The sequence below is a fragment of the Bos grunniens genome, chromosome 2 (assembly GCF_055505025.1).
Source record: "Bos grunniens cultivar Pamir isolate PY7600 chromosome 2, Bosgru_T2T1.0, whole genome shotgun sequence".
In the NCBI taxonomy this organism is placed as follows: Eukaryota; Metazoa; Chordata; class Mammalia; order Artiodactyla; family Bovidae; genus Bos; species Bos grunniens.
Genome location: NC_141166.1, coordinates 24,096,845 through 24,111,922, shown reverse-complemented (window position 1 = coordinate 24,111,922; position 15,078 = coordinate 24,096,845). Strand labels below are relative to the sequence as shown.

The 15,078-nt window shown below is 42.6% G+C and overlaps 1 protein-coding gene and 2 long non-coding RNA genes across 4 annotated transcripts in view; 2 read left to right on the top strand and 1 right to left on the bottom strand.

Moving 5' to 3' along the window:
• The window catches only part of CUL3 (cullin 3), a 112,795-nt gene extending 107,224 nt beyond the window's left edge, over positions 1–5,571 (bottom strand). Inside the window, exon 1 of one of the 2 annotated variants that reach the window (XM_086365640.1) lies at positions 5,014–5,571. In XM_086365640.1, coding sequence (XP_086221766.1) covers positions 5,014–5,079 — 66 coding nt within the window. In that variant the 5' untranslated portion in view covers positions 5,080–5,571. The remainder of the gene's footprint in view (positions 1–5,013) is intronic. The other variant, XM_086365645.1, reaches the window with a different exon arrangement.
• LOC147377762 (uncharacterized) lies at positions 4,320–8,483 on the top strand. The gene is made up of 3 exons (XR_015150869.1): positions 4,320–4,455; positions 6,030–6,145; positions 8,320–8,483. It is a non-coding gene; the product is annotated as an uncharacterized LOC147377762 (long non-coding RNA).
• Positions 8,484–11,560: 3,077 nt separating this feature from the next.
• LOC147377761 (uncharacterized) lies at positions 11,561–13,154 on the top strand. Its single transcript, XR_015150843.1, has 2 exons — positions 11,561–11,670; positions 12,023–13,154. It is a non-coding gene; the product is annotated as an uncharacterized LOC147377761 (long non-coding RNA).
• Positions 13,155–15,078: the final 1,924 nt, after the last annotated feature.

Below are 15,078 nucleotides of genomic sequence, written 5' to 3'. Positions count from 1 at the left end.
AGGATGCCAGGACCAGAGAAAACCCTGAGGCACAGAGTGGCTGAAAGCCATTGGCCTGGATGTGACCTGTCTGGAGGTGACCTCCAGGATGGGTAGACTATGAGTGGGCTGTGGACAACTGTGGCTACATAGGCTGTGCCTTCTTCCTTGCTGTATCCTTAGCACCCAGGCAGCGCTTGGCACATCATGGATGTTCAATAACCACTAGTTGAATGAGCAGATGGATAAATGAAGAGCACATATGCACAAATACAGCTTAATGGTTCCTCAAATGCTGCTCAGTTGTCAAAAAACTTTTGCGACCATTTGAAACCAGCTCAAGTGTCAGTGACAGTGGATATTAGTGGGCAGGGCAAGATAATCTGCTTGCGGTTTGAAGTCCTTGACCAGAGTAGGTGGGAAACAAGCAGCAGGGCCATCAAGTCCAAAAGAAAGGGAAGCTCCCTATAAAGCACCTTGGAAATCATAAAGTGGATGTAAACCAAAGATGTTATTGTATTATTACTTCTTTTCCTGGGTGTTCCTGGGCACAGGGGATTCAGAACCCCACTGAGGTGCCTGTTGTTATGAAACTTTGGTAGTTAGACAAGTCGTAACTATTATATTGAATCACAATTTGCCTCCTAATTGCTCATTAGTTTCCAATGGCTTCAAATGACACTTCATCTCTGTTAACTGTGGTTCGGTGGCTCACAGTTTCTGTGTGTTATCGTCCTCACCTGTAAAGTGCCTATGATAACACTGCATAAGACCTGGACTCTGCCTTTCAACCGCATTATTCAAATTCAGAACTTTTATAAAAATCTAGCAAAACTTCAAAATTTTGTTTTGCTGTTAAGATTAACAGATAATTTTTTTTCAAATAACAGCAAAAAATTATCTCTGAGGTCTCCCAATTTATAACACAATGAGAAGATACACTATTTTTTCTAGCCTTAATTATATAATCTTGTTGAAATAGAGAAAACACTATTATTACCTAGCTGCATTTAATGAATGAAACTTTCTCTATTTTGTTTGAATGAACTTATTGTGTGACTACTGTATTATTTAACAAGTCAAATTCACACATTATACTCTATACTATTAAAACTGTTTCAAATTCAGTAACTTTAGTACTAATAATTTGGTAGTAATAATTTTCTTGGCTCCTCAGAACTGCTTTCTAAGATAATACAAAATAGACACTTTGTAACTACTTATCTTTTTATTTTTAAGCTTCTAAAGCCTGTGAGGTACTAACTATAACAGCTGGCTGTCCTAAAACCATTAAATAGAAAAAAAAAATCAGTCTAAGTGAAAGCAATACTTTAATGAATGCTATATCTCCATAACATCCCTATAAGAAAATATTAAAGAATAAAAAACAAACCAAACTTGAGAGGTTAATTCCGCACCCTGTGTGATTTGCAAAACTCTTATTCAATCTCTCTGTATGTACAGTCCAGGTAGTAAATAAAAGAAACCTATTTTGAACATTAAAGCTGTTCCCTTAAATCTAACAAATATCACTACAGCTAGGAGAAACAAAAACATTAACTTTCCCTCTTGTCCTTAAATTCTTGTGCTCTTAAGTATTTAAGAACATAACAAATGAGTATCAGTCATTCTGTGGGTTCCATTTAACAATAACTTCTCTTATTGTCCATGCCACACAGGTGGTGCTCATCTAGAATTACTGCATGCACATCACAGACAGAGATTCCTTATCATGATTGACGATGCTTCTATAAACCAGTAAGTGAAACCATTTTCAGATCACATTCTAATGAAAATCACTTTCACAATTTGTCTCCTAAACTCTGAAGTCTAAGTCAAAAAAGGCAAATCAGAGGAGACCAGTATTCCCATTCAACCATATCCCCTCCAATACAATCAAGCTTTTCAAGCCCATGTGGACAAACAACCCAACTACAGTACAGACGGTGAGGAATGACTATTATAAAGATAAGAACAAAAAGTTCACCTGACAGCAACTAATCCTACAGAGTGAAACACATGGCAACAGCAAGGAAATAAGGGCAGGAACTTCTTGGGACAGCATTCTTTGGTCCAAAGCCACAGAGTTTCCAGGAGTTTCACAACTACAGCTTCCTTTCTTAAAAAAGTGTTGTGTCACTTGCTGTCATTTTGGGTACCAAAAAACTCCGAAAGATATGAGATGCTATATATTTTGTCCACTGCAGCAAAGTTTACAAACTGGAATAAAATATTTCCTCCATCGTCAATCTGTTACATACAGAAAGTTCTGCATTGTTTTCCATCTTAAAAAGAACCAACTTCTCAGAACCTGATTTTATTGATGAGACTACAGCTGGGGTAGGTTTACACATTTACAAAATATCCTGTACCATCACTTACTATTTTGTAAAGATAACAAAACAATCTTCAAACATATTTTTACACTGTTTCACCGATCAGTTTTATAAAACACTTTGAAAGGAGTATTTGAGGCCTCTGCTTACACTACAATTTCCCTTAGAGTAGCTGTTTATCTCAAATGGTAAAATATAGTAGTTTTGCACACATGAATACACAATTCCATATTTTCTTTATGGAATAACATGCATTTATTACTTCTGACTTGCAATCCATGCAGACTACAGTTAGGTAAATGACTGCTAACCTGGAAGGAAAAAAAAATTCTGAAAGTCTGTAAGTATTCATTTACCAAATAATCAGTGAAATATCACACCACTGAGGTTTTATGTAGCCATTCTTAATGAAAGTTCAAAAAACTATGATTTTTAAATTTATATATTAAAGAAATGCAATGGTTCTCATTGTAGGAACTACTTATGAGTAATGTTAATACCCATGAGAAAATTTAAAACTCTTAGACACTTTTAAAAATTAGCAGATACTAAGTACTGAATATCAAACACTAGCTACTTGCAAACTTCATTTAAGGATTTTAGACAAACTTAAGAGGGCAACAAATTACAGATAAGAAAAGGCCTACATTAGCTCATGACCATAATGCTCCTGAAAAAAAAAAGTCAGTTTCAGTGCTGTGTGGTAACCTGTCACATACTCTGATACTCTTTAGCTAAAAGAAGAACAAAATTCTCTCCCACAGCTTCTTCCCAACAGTACAAGATCCAGAAAAGAGGGATATTGTTTTCTGAAGCTATACTGATACATCCCAAGACCCCAGAACAGTACCTGGCACACAGTCCTCAGTATTTCCTAAATGAATGGAGTGGAAGAACAGGTAGGGACAGGCAAACCAAGAGATCAAAGAGTTGATTACACATAGATAAAGACAGAGCTGATTAATCAGAATATCCACAACAGTGAGTTGATGTCAAGTGTGAGCTATTTCACCTTTTAACAATAATCTGTATTAGAAGTCAGACTTCAAGAATAGCAAACTTTTCTTAAAAATGTATAAAATTATTTTAAATTCTGAATAATTCTAGATTCTGCTCACTTAGTAGGAACTGATTCAGTAGGAAAACTATCCCTACTCACGAATTCATAAACCCAGTTCATTGTTTATCATTATAAAGGAAAACGTGCAAGTGAACTTCATTAGTGCTCTTCTGTCAACATTTCTTACTTTCTTTGTACTTTCTCACGATTACTTAAGGAAAAAAACTTCAGAAATTAAAAATCCCTTTAATGTGCATTAAAACATCTAATTCTCCTGATTATATCCTACCTTTATTTACGTAAAGTCCCAAGAGTTTTCACATAGGCATTAACATTTTTCTTATTACCATCTGGGAATTCTGCATCAGGTGTATTTTTTCGAAAGAATTCAGGGAGGTCCTCAAGTTTTCTAAGTCAGTTTCTTACTCAACTAGGACAATTATATTAATCTCTCCACTAAAGTGCGAACTACACTTTAGAAAAAGCATGCTTTAAGAAGTGAATACAAACCCTCTCTTCAATGCCCCCCACTACACAATATAATGTGCTTGTGATTCTAAGACAGGAAACAACAGCTTCTTCTCTAGTTTTCCTGGTTTAAAATCTTCTATTCAATTGCTAGTTTGTCCACCTTGACGTCTACTTGTTACAGAAGCGGCCATGAGCAAGTATGTCCAGTTTCTCTGTCCCAAGAGTACACTCTAATTGCTTGCCATTGGCTATCTGATTCAGATATGACATCCAAAGTTATACCCTGTAATACTAAACACCGCAGGGGTATGACTTAATTTAAGGCCAAAAAAGTTTCTAAACAAAAATACTTTTGCTGTCACTAAAACCTAGAGTAAAGCAACTCACGGTGGTGACTACTTATTCTTTTGGGCTTCCATGGCTAAGAAATGAAGAACCAATCGTCCCATTTGTTTTCTCTTACTTCCCCTTGAGTGGCTAGGCCATTCCTGCACAGGAGAGTTTGTAAAGTGCATTGGAAGGTTGCGGATGAAAGATTCTGTAAACACACCGACGTTGTTAGTGTATTACTACAGAGCATTACGCGGAACGTCTGTCAACGCGTCGAGGGTAGGTGAACGGCAGAGCCCTTCCTGGGGAGGGGAAGAGCGGGAGAGGTCCGTCCCCGGCATCTTTTAGCAGGCCATCCTTTAGGCATGGTGATTTTTTTTCAACTGCTGCGAAACCTCACGTGAAAAGTTACACACACGCCCCACACCGGGAGGACGTAGACGGTCCCCGTCCCTGCAGGGCTGAGAGCCCCGGGGACCGAGCAGGAGCGGGGTGCTAGGGGTTGGGCCTACACCCCAAGAGCGCGGCGAGGTGCCGGGACCGGCCGAGGGGCCCCGGCCGCAGCCGACGCCCGCGGGGCGACCGGAGGCGCAGCTCTGGGGCGGGGGCGCGGCGCCGGCCTCGGACGCCGGGGGCGCGGGGAACGGCCCGGGAAGGCGGCCGCGCCGGGGCCCCGCGCCGCCCCGTTGCCGGGAAGGCTCGCGCCCCGCGGCCGGCGGCGTGGGGGATGGGAGGCCGGGCCTGCGGCCTGTTGGGGGGGAGTTCAGCCCGGGCCTCGCGTGCGGCTGTCGGCCGGGCCCCCAGACCCCGGGTCCCAAGCGCCGAGAAGAGACTCACCGGAAAGGCCCGGATCCGCATCTTGGTGTCCTTCCGGCTGCCCGTGCCTTTGCTCAGATTCGACATGGTGCTCGTCCCCTCCCCGGCGGCGGCTTCGGGTCGCACTCCGAGGCGCCGGTGTCACATTTAAGGCGGGCGGGCAGGCGAGGGGCGACGCTGGGGGCGGCGGCGGCGGCGCGGCCCCCGGGCTGGGCTGGGGAGCTGGCCGGCCCCTGGGCGGCCGCGGCGGGGGCAGCGGCGGCTCGGTCTCCGGCGGCTCGGGCTCGGCTGGGGGACTGCGCTGGCGCGGCGGCTCCGCGGGGTCCCCCTCACGCCCGGCTCGGCTCCCTTTATCGCGCTCCTTCGCGATGGCGGCGGCGGCGGCGACGGACAAACATCTCACTGCGCAGGCCGAACGTCCTCCTCCTCCTCCTTCTCCTCCTCCGCCTCAGCGAGACGAGATCCGGCCCAGAGGGTGGAGAGGGGAGGAGGGAGGGAGGAGAGCCGGAGAGTGGAGAGATTGGGGGGAGGGGGGGTGGGAGGACAGGAGGGGGAGGCGGGCGGCCGCGGCAGGAGGAGGGGGACGCTCAAGTCTCGCGAGAAGAGGGCGAGCGCGCTTTCCCGGGCGGGGCGGGGCGAAGCCTGCGAGTGGGAGGGGGCAACGGGAGAGGAGGAAGGGAACGGGGATTTGGGGAGGTGGGAGGGGCCAGCGGGGAGGAGAGGTAGGAAAGGGGCGGGACTGAGGAGGGAGGAGTGAGCTTACTTTTTGAAAGGGGAGCGTTGGAGACCGGATCCTGGGTGAAGGGGCTGCTGATTGGTGGAGCGCCGGCGAGGGGGCGGGGTCCTGTTCACGTGGACCGAGTGGGCGGGGGAAGTTCCGAGAGCCGGAGCCGGACTGTAGTAGGCAGTGTTCGGCTCTGCTTAGCTGGGCCGACCTGGATGGGCTGGGCTAGAGCGGGAGGAGGGTAGTCTCGGGGTGGAGCGTAGGGTGCTAGGTGGATAACCACGTCCTGAAACTGGTTCCTGTGTTTTTCTAGGGCATGTGGACTAGGGATGGATACTTGACCAGAAGCCAGAAAGTTGAAAGAAGAGTTTGTGCAGGAGTTATTAATATATGCAGTGTCAGAAAGTAGAGTCCTCTATGCCTAACAAGGTATTCGGATTGGATGTGCACACTCCAGCTGTCAGGATTGAGGGGTGGAAATCCATAAAATTTCCTTAAACTGCACAAGCTCTTGATTCACTATTGTCTGAGAGACCTAGAACTTACTAGTATTAAAATTTGTATTTCTTAGCCATTGAAATAACAGCTCCCTTAACGCAGTGCAATATTTTGGTAAATGGTGTTAAATATAAAATAGAATGATAGAAACCTAACCTTAACCTGCCAAATCATTTTTACCATTTCAAGAGTATGATACATTTTGAAAGCCAAAATTTTTGTCTTTCATTTCAGTTTGCTGATAATTTGGGGGAATAAAAGTTTGGCATTGCGTTCAAAAAGTCTAGTTTGATTCATCAGTTTTGCTTTTCATTATGAATTTTACATCCTAATTTACTTCTTTGTATTGTTATATTTGGATTTCTGACTGCAGAGGAATATGTGAGTTCCCACTAAAGTTTACGATATCATTTTAAGTAAGAACCTGTTGTTGGAATAAATATTAATAGAATATTAATACTTTTAAATTTTATTTTTAATGCCTTTTTTAAGATGAAGTTTAAATCTTTTTAAGCATTTGGACTCTGGGGGTTTTTATTTTATTTTTTTTTAATAAATGAACTGGAATATACCTTTTTGATTTGTTCACTGTAAGGTTAGATTTTCCCTAAATTAACTTAATCCTGATAACTAGATTCACCAGTGTTGTGCCTTCACCCCTTACTTGGTTGAAATGCCCCATTGAAAACATTTTCTTGTTTTGTTTTCTGGTATTTGCTAATAAAACAGAGCTTAAGAAACAAGGATATTGCTTGAAGCAATATCTATGTAAATACTGAAGCTAAAAATATGTCAAGAATTTTGTTGATAAGCTAACAATGGGAGGGACTCTGATTTAAATAATGGCAACCCACTCAAGTACTCTTGTCTGGAAAATCCCATGGATGGAAGAGCCTGGTAGGCTACAGTCCATGGGGTCGCAAAGAGTCGGACAAGACTGAGTGACTTCACCGTACTAAAGCTCAGTTGGTAGAGAATCTGCCTGCAGTGCAGGAGACCCCGGTTCGATTCCTGGGTCAGGAAGATCCCCTGGAGAAGGGGAAGGTTACCCACTCCAGTATTCTGGCCTAGAGAATTCCATGGAAAGTCCATGGGGTCGCAAAGAGTCGGACACGACTGAGCCACTTTCACTTCACTTCACATGAGTCTTGGATAGAAGTTTATAATCTGTGTGCTGATTGAACCTTCATTTCCATAATCATTAGATGATACTAACAACCAATGTTTTTGTATTGGTTGCAGGGTCAGGTGGCTCAGTTTCTTTCTAATGTAAGAAGACTGCTCTGTCCAAGGGATCATCCAGGCGAAAATCCTGGAGTAGGTTGCCATGCCCTCCTCCAGGGGATCTTCCTGACCCAGGGATCAAACCCACTTCTGCATTGCAAGAGGATTCTTTTTTCACTGAACCACCTGGGAAGCCCTTCTACTCTTTCACTGGATGTATTCTGTGTCTTTAGGGGCAAGGGCTAGGCTGTTTGTCTAGAGTTCCTTATCTGTGAAATGGAGATAAAAAGAATGTTTCTTCCTTGGGCTACTCAAATTTAGATGATAAATACATTTTTTAAAACCCTGAAAGCAGTGTTCAGCACAGAGTAGTCACTCAAAACCTGTTGGCTGCTATTATCTTTGGTAATTAAGGCCCAGCTTATACTGTCTTCCTTTATTCAATATGTAGGTTTCTTTAAGAATGCTGTATGCTTTTACAAAATGAATCTTACTTGGATTTCAGAAACCAATAAAGTAGTTTTTTCAAACATTAGAGAACCAGTGTTATTTGGCAAGTAAGAGTATTAAAGGGCTTCCCAGGTGGCTCAGTGGTGAAGAATCCCCCTGCCAACGCAGGAGTCACAGGAGATGCCAGTTTGATCCTTGGGCTGGGAAAATCCCCCAGAGAAGGACGTGGCAATCCACTTCAGTATTCTTGCCCAGGAAATCCCAAGGACAGAGGAGCCTGGCAGGCTACAATCCATCGTGTGGCAAAAGAGTTGAGCGCTGACTTAGCCAGTAAAACAGCAACAACAAAGAGCATTAAAAGAAAATAAGTAACCGGAAGTATAGACTAACTTCATTATTTTATTTTGCTTTTTTATGTATTTTAACCACAGAAATGGAGGAAGATCAGTTTGTGAATGAAGAACAGTTCTTTAGAACAATGCATTGAGGTGATTTTTCTTCTTTCAGTGTGAACCTGAGAAAACACCAGCATTAACAACACACTAAAAGCCAGCATTTAGGAAACCCCCCTGCATTAAAGCATATATCCATGTAATTGTGAAGCGTATAATGTCCTTTTGTTTTGTGAACTCAGATTTTCATATTATGGTTTTACTTAAGCAAAATTTAGCTGCATTTAAAAGAATCACTCTCTACTGTCTCCCTTTAGGTTGTTAACCACAAAGACCCAGAAAAATTCTTAAAAATGAATTTGTCTGCCACTGCCATAAAAAATTCTACTGCTCATTTATTTAAGAAATATTTATTTAATGGCTGCCATATATCGGGCGGTAAGGTAAATAAGACAGATGAGACCTACCATTACATAATATATAGTCCTTCCTCCCTCCGCCATCCCCAAAACTTGGAAACGACAGGTCCACGCTGGATTTGGCAATAACTTTTTTATACACTGTAGTCCAGAAATCAGAGCTTTTCCTTCCTAGAAAATCAACATCCTCAAAATGCCTATGAAATACCTTCTAAAGCAGCAGTAGGCCCCTAGTCCAGTCGTGTTCCCTGCCCTGCAAATAGCAAATGAACTTTCAGGATATTCCTTTTTCTGTCAACTGCCACCTGATCCAGCAGAGAAAGGAGCGCGGGACTAGGAACCAACTAGATGTTACATGCCTGCCAGTTGGTATTCCCACTTATGCTGACCGTGTCCTGACACAGGAGAATTGTGGCCCCATTTCCATTTATTTGCAGGGAGCACGTGCAGTCAGAGAAGCCAGGAGGCTGAGTGGACCAGCCTCTTTTCTACATCCCAGTCTAGAGATGGGCAGTACAGACTGTGAGAAGCCAGTGAAAGGCAATAGCTTCTTCTTGGCCATGAATTTCCAGGTATCCAGGATACCAAGCCACATTAATCACTGCATCATACCTAGTGATTTGATTCTGCAGATATTGCTTATTAAAACAGCTGACAGCCTACCAATTTATTTGGAAAGATCTGCTCATTGGCTTTAAACAGCAAAGGCTGTGTTAGGGGAAGATGCACATTCTTCAAATTGGAAGGGAAAGATCTGTAGATATTATCACGTCCTTGAAAAGAAGGGCTCAACCTACTTTCTTCCTTGTCTCCACCAGGCAACTAGTAAGTATTGTAGGCCATTAAATTTGTACATGTTTAGAGCAGTAGCATTCATGTTTGCTTTATAAGATGACATGTCATAGGAGTATTGGATTGACAACATAATCACAGACATAAAAACTGTAGATCTTTTCTACTCTTTACTGTTTTTTTTATATGTATATCATCTATACAAGAGCATGTAAGACCTATGAGCATAGGAAACAAGTTACATCTTGAATTAAAATCTTAAATGCCCGTTGTATCATAAAAACCCATCTCAATTTTTTATCACATGTCATGCTAAACAAAATCATCTCACTGGAAGCTCTGGAAATCTTCTAGTTAGCCTGGACAGTGTTCTGTTTACTCCACATTTATCCAGTAAATTAATATTTTGAAAATAAAAATGTCTATATATACAACCGACAAACCTAATTTAACAGAATACATATTCTCAATTAAAAATTATAGGCATCGTGTCAATGTAATTTTATTTTGAAGACAAATAATTTCCTCTTACTGATAACAGTAACTATATCAAGAATCCTCTGGGGGACAATTATGGATATGTATTGCTCTTTCTTTCGTGATGAGTAAAACGCATGTTGAAATTTATAACTCTTCAGCTCTGTCTTTGTGAAGTAAGTTAATTTTGAAGATGAGATAAAATGCAGTTCCAAAGGACTATAAATGTAAATAGTCTAAATTTTATGCTACATTTAGTAATTGTGTGAACTATAAATACAACAGTCAACAAATAAAATAGTATTATCTTTCAATTTCTTCAATAAACTGTTTTGAGTTCACAGTAAACCTATATTCTTTATTGTTACATTTTCAATAGTGCTGGTAGAGATGAAGAATTACCTTTAAGAAACTTACAAATTATTGTTTTAAATTGTTGGGGCCGATTTCTAGCCCCAAGTTGATATAATCAATTAATTCCCACCAATAAGTTGATTTGAAGTTAGTTACTGGTATCTGAACCTCCTGGTTCTTGAATGGCTAGTTTTGGGGCAGACAATCCACTGAATGGATGGTTCTAAGAAACGGACAATGTGGACACCCTGTTAAGATGAAACAGGCAACTTTATATCTCACCCAGGTTAAAACCTTGTAAAAATTTTTCATGTATAAAAACTTTAGATATTGTCCTTCTCTGCTAAGGGACTTTGTTGAGAAGTGCTTATCTCTGCATGAACCTTCATTTTTTGGGAAAAGTTGCTTTAGATGCTCATATTGTTAAGGCAGTTTCACGCTATTTTATTAATTTTTATAGTTATGTTTGTGCTTGTTCGGGGGGTGGTACTTCCTATTAGCATCTCCTGATTTCTTGTTTTAAAGGATTCAACTGTTGAGTGTGGTCTTGGTGGGTAGTGGTGTCCATTTCCTATCGCAATAGCCAAGGGGGCCTGATGCCCACTCTCCACTGCCCAGCTCAACATGGGGATGTATTATGTAGACTCAGGCGAGCGGGCCTTCTCCTTGAGTTGGTGGCTGAAGGACACAGGGACATTTGGTGGGCATACAGGCAGTGGCAGTGGGTGGCCTAGGTGCCTCCCACTGAATGACTTCCGTGTCATTTCTGCTCTTCAGCTTTCCAGAGATCCCTGGGTTCCTGCTTATTCTCCAACCCTGATCTTCCCACCTCCCTGGCCTTTCTGTGACTCCTAACATGCTTTCCCCAATTTCCATTTTCACTTAAAATAGTTAAAGTTTGTTTCCACTGTGTATCAGTCAGGGTCCTGGCAAGAAACAGATGGCTCACTCATACAGGGAAATTGAGGCGAGTTTAATTCAGAAGTTTAATTCAGGCGACTATTTACAGAAGTGTGGGCAGATTTAGGGAGTGACCACAGGATGATGAAGCATCTCAAGACTAACAACAGAAGGGAGGTTTGCATCCCTTCCAGACTAGAAGGGCTATGAGAAATGGCCACCAGAACCTGGAGGCAGAATTCTCTCTGAAGCCTTGGAACAGGGCTGTCTGAGAAGCTGAGACCTTAGGAGAGGACCCAAGCTGCTGGCTTAATAGGGAGGCAGACAGGGGAGAAAATACCCGAGCCTTACTCTTCTCCTTCCTCCAGATTTCTGGCTGGTAACCTCCATTGGATGAAGCTAACTGGAAGCCAGAAGGCAAGGAAGCTCATTAATGGATCCCATAAAGGTTAGCCTTCCTGAACACAGAGCAGAATGGAGAAGGGAACAGGGAATATCTGTGTAGAGTTCTTGTGAATAAGACTTAACTGATAAAAATAAAATACACATTTTTTTAAACCCCTTCATGTAGTTGTAAAGTCTGTGCACAATAAGGAGATGCCTCGCTGAGGAGGTCAATAGAAGTGATATCCAAAGCAGGTGTGCTTGCAAGGGCTGTCATTACTTGAAGGAAGGAAACCTATTTCCTTGATCAGAAGTGCCAATTGCCCTCTAAACTATGCAGCTGTGAGTCTGTGTTTCCCTCGGTGGTGGGCAGGACCCTTTGGTCTTTTCTAATTTGTATTAAAACTATCATATAGGGTTTCCCTGGTGCCTCGGTGGTAAAGAATCCACCTGCCAATGCAGGAGATGCAGATTTGATTCCTGGTCTGGGAAGATCCCACGTGCCACAGAGGAACTAAGTCCACGTGCCACAACTCTTGAGCTTGTGCTCTAGAGCCCGGGAGCCACAACTCGGTGAGTCCCAGAGCCTGTGCTCTGAAACAAGAGGAGCCACCACAGCGAGAAGCCCACGCAGCACAACGAAATAAAATTATTTTGAAAACCTATCATGTAGACAAACAGTGATTGCATTACCTATACACTAAAGTTTTAAACTATGAAAGAAAATAGCACCGTGGTTAAGCATGCCCATGCTGGAATCAGAGCACCTGGATTCTAAACCAAATTCTGCAGTGTATCAATTTTTGTTGTTGTTCAGTCACCTAGTTGTGTCTGACTCTTCGAGACCCCATGGACTGCCACATGCCAGGCTTCTTTGTCCCTCACCATCTCCTGGAGTGTGCCCAAGTTCATGTCTGTTGTAAATGTACCATTTATTTTCAACAGTGAAATCAGGTTAATAATAATACCAGCTTGACAAGGCTAACATGAGGATTAAGACAAACAGTGGAGGTAAAGTATTTGGCACAACACCGACATGAATTGTTCCACGGTTAATTTCTAACCCTGTGTTTTGACTTTCATTCCTGCAGCCACCAGTATCCGGTTTGCTTGATCCTTTCCTTGGTGGCACCAGTACCATCAGCACTTTTCTGTCATCTGTATCTGGTTACCTGTACTACCATCATCCTGTCAATCATATCACTTTCCAATCAGCTTTCATTTTCCCTGCAACTTTCACTTCTCTAGGCCTATTTCCTAGCTGTCTCTTACCTATGAACGTTCCTCCCAAGGTATCTGTCTTCCCAGGGAGACCCAGGAGCAGCAAGTCTTCTAAAACGACTGAAAAGGAGAAACAATGATGGGAATTTTGCTTTGACTTTCCAGTCATGTCAAAATCTTCACTAACTTTTATACTATTAGGATATCCTTTCTGTAGTTTAAGATTTGACTTTACCACAATTCTAGGATTAAAACTGTAAATCTACTATGCTTATTTTAAGGGCTGAAAATGGACTAGGAAAAATAAACACACAAAGCAATATAACCCTACTGTCCCTTGTCATGGTCTGTCTTATGCTGTGTTCTTACCTTCCAAAGCATACAAAGCACAAACCTTGGATATATACATTACACGTGGTGCAATCCATCATCATTTGCACTTCCGCTTTTCTCTCTCCACTGCCACGTCACTTTTGTTGTGCACAAGAGAGCAGCAAGGCTCGAACCGACATCCTGACAACGGAAAAATTATGTCTCATGTCAGTGTTAAGTACATGACAAATTAAATTAATCCTTAAGCTTTTTGTGTTCTCATCACTTTTCACCTTTATTATATTTCAGCACATGTTTTTAAATTTTCATTTAATCCTAATACTTGCCAATAATATTAACAGAATGCAAATTTAAAAGGCGTGCATGCTTAGTCGCTCAGTCGTGTCCAACTCTGTGACCGTGTGTACTGTAGCCTGACAGGCTCCTCTATCCGTGGGATTTCCCAGGTAAGAATACTAGAGTGGGTTGCTATTTCCTTCTCCAGGGGATCTTCCCAGCACAGGGCTCAAACCCACATCTCCTGCATTGGCAGGAGGATTCTCTACTACCGAGCCACCTGGGAAACCTCAGTTTAAAAGGAGTGGATAGAAAACTCCCCTTGACACTCTTGCATTGATTTAATCTCAGATAACAACTTCGTCCTTAAGGTTTTGATTGAAAGTATGATGCTATATCGGAGAAGACAATGGCACCCCACTCCAGTACTCTTGCCTGGAAAATCCCATGGACGGAGGGGGCTGGTGGGCTGCAGTCCATGGGGTCGCTAGGAGTCGGGCACGGCTGAGTGACTTCACTTTCACTTTTCACTTTCATGCATTGGAGAAGGAAATGGCAACCCACTCCAGTGTTCTTGCCTGGAGAATCCCAGGGACGGGGGAGCCTGGTGGGCTGCTGTCTATGGGGTCGCACAGAGTCGGACACGACTGAAGCGACTTAGCAGCAGCAGCAGCAGCAGCATGATGCTATATTAAAATCTAAAGTATTTTTATATCTATTGATAAGTAGGCAGTTCTTTCCATAATTGTGTCCAGACTTTTAGAAGTAATAGAAATGGTCCACAAGACTCTCGTTTGATCAACTTATTCACCATCAATTTTTGGTGCATTTACACATCTACCATTTGAACTAATGTAACAAGTGACCATGCGTAGGAATGGGGAAGGATTATGAATGAATTGATTATGAGAAACATCACTTTTTAAAACAAGCCAGCACACTCTCCTTTATAGAAATACCTGGCATATGGTCTAAACTTAAAGAATATTAGCAGTTATCAAGTGGTTATACCAAAGCCAAGTGACAATTATGGTTGTCCATAAAAATAGTACACTTGAGGAGTTCCTTGGTGGTGAAGTGGATAAGAATCTGTCTACCAATGCAGGGAACACAGCTTTAATCCCTGGTCCAGGAAGAGTCCACTTGCCGCGAAGCAACTAAGCCCATGTGTCACAACTACTGAGCCCATGAGCCACAACTACTGAAGCCTGCCTTCTCTATGACCCATGAACCACAACTAAGGAGCCCCTGTGCCACACTACTAAGCCCATGTGCCTGGAGCCTGTGCTCTGCAATGAGAGAAGCCGAAGCGGTGAGAAGCCCACACACCACAGCTAGGGAAAGCCTGCGTGCAACAACAAAAACCCAGCACAGCCCAAAACAAACAGATAATATATAAAATTTTAAAAAGTAGTGCATCTGAATCAGCCAAGTTAATTTTGTTGCAAGTAAGAGAAAACTCAACTCAGACAGGCATGTGCAACAATCAAATCTGCTGTCTCACATAGCAAGTCCAAAGTTAGCATGGGTTCTAGGTAGGAACATCAAGGTTCCAGTCCAGCCTGTGACAATCTTCCTGGCCCTGGTCTTGGACTGATGGAGAGGTGGCTGCAGTCACCTCTGTATCTCTATGTGTGTCTGT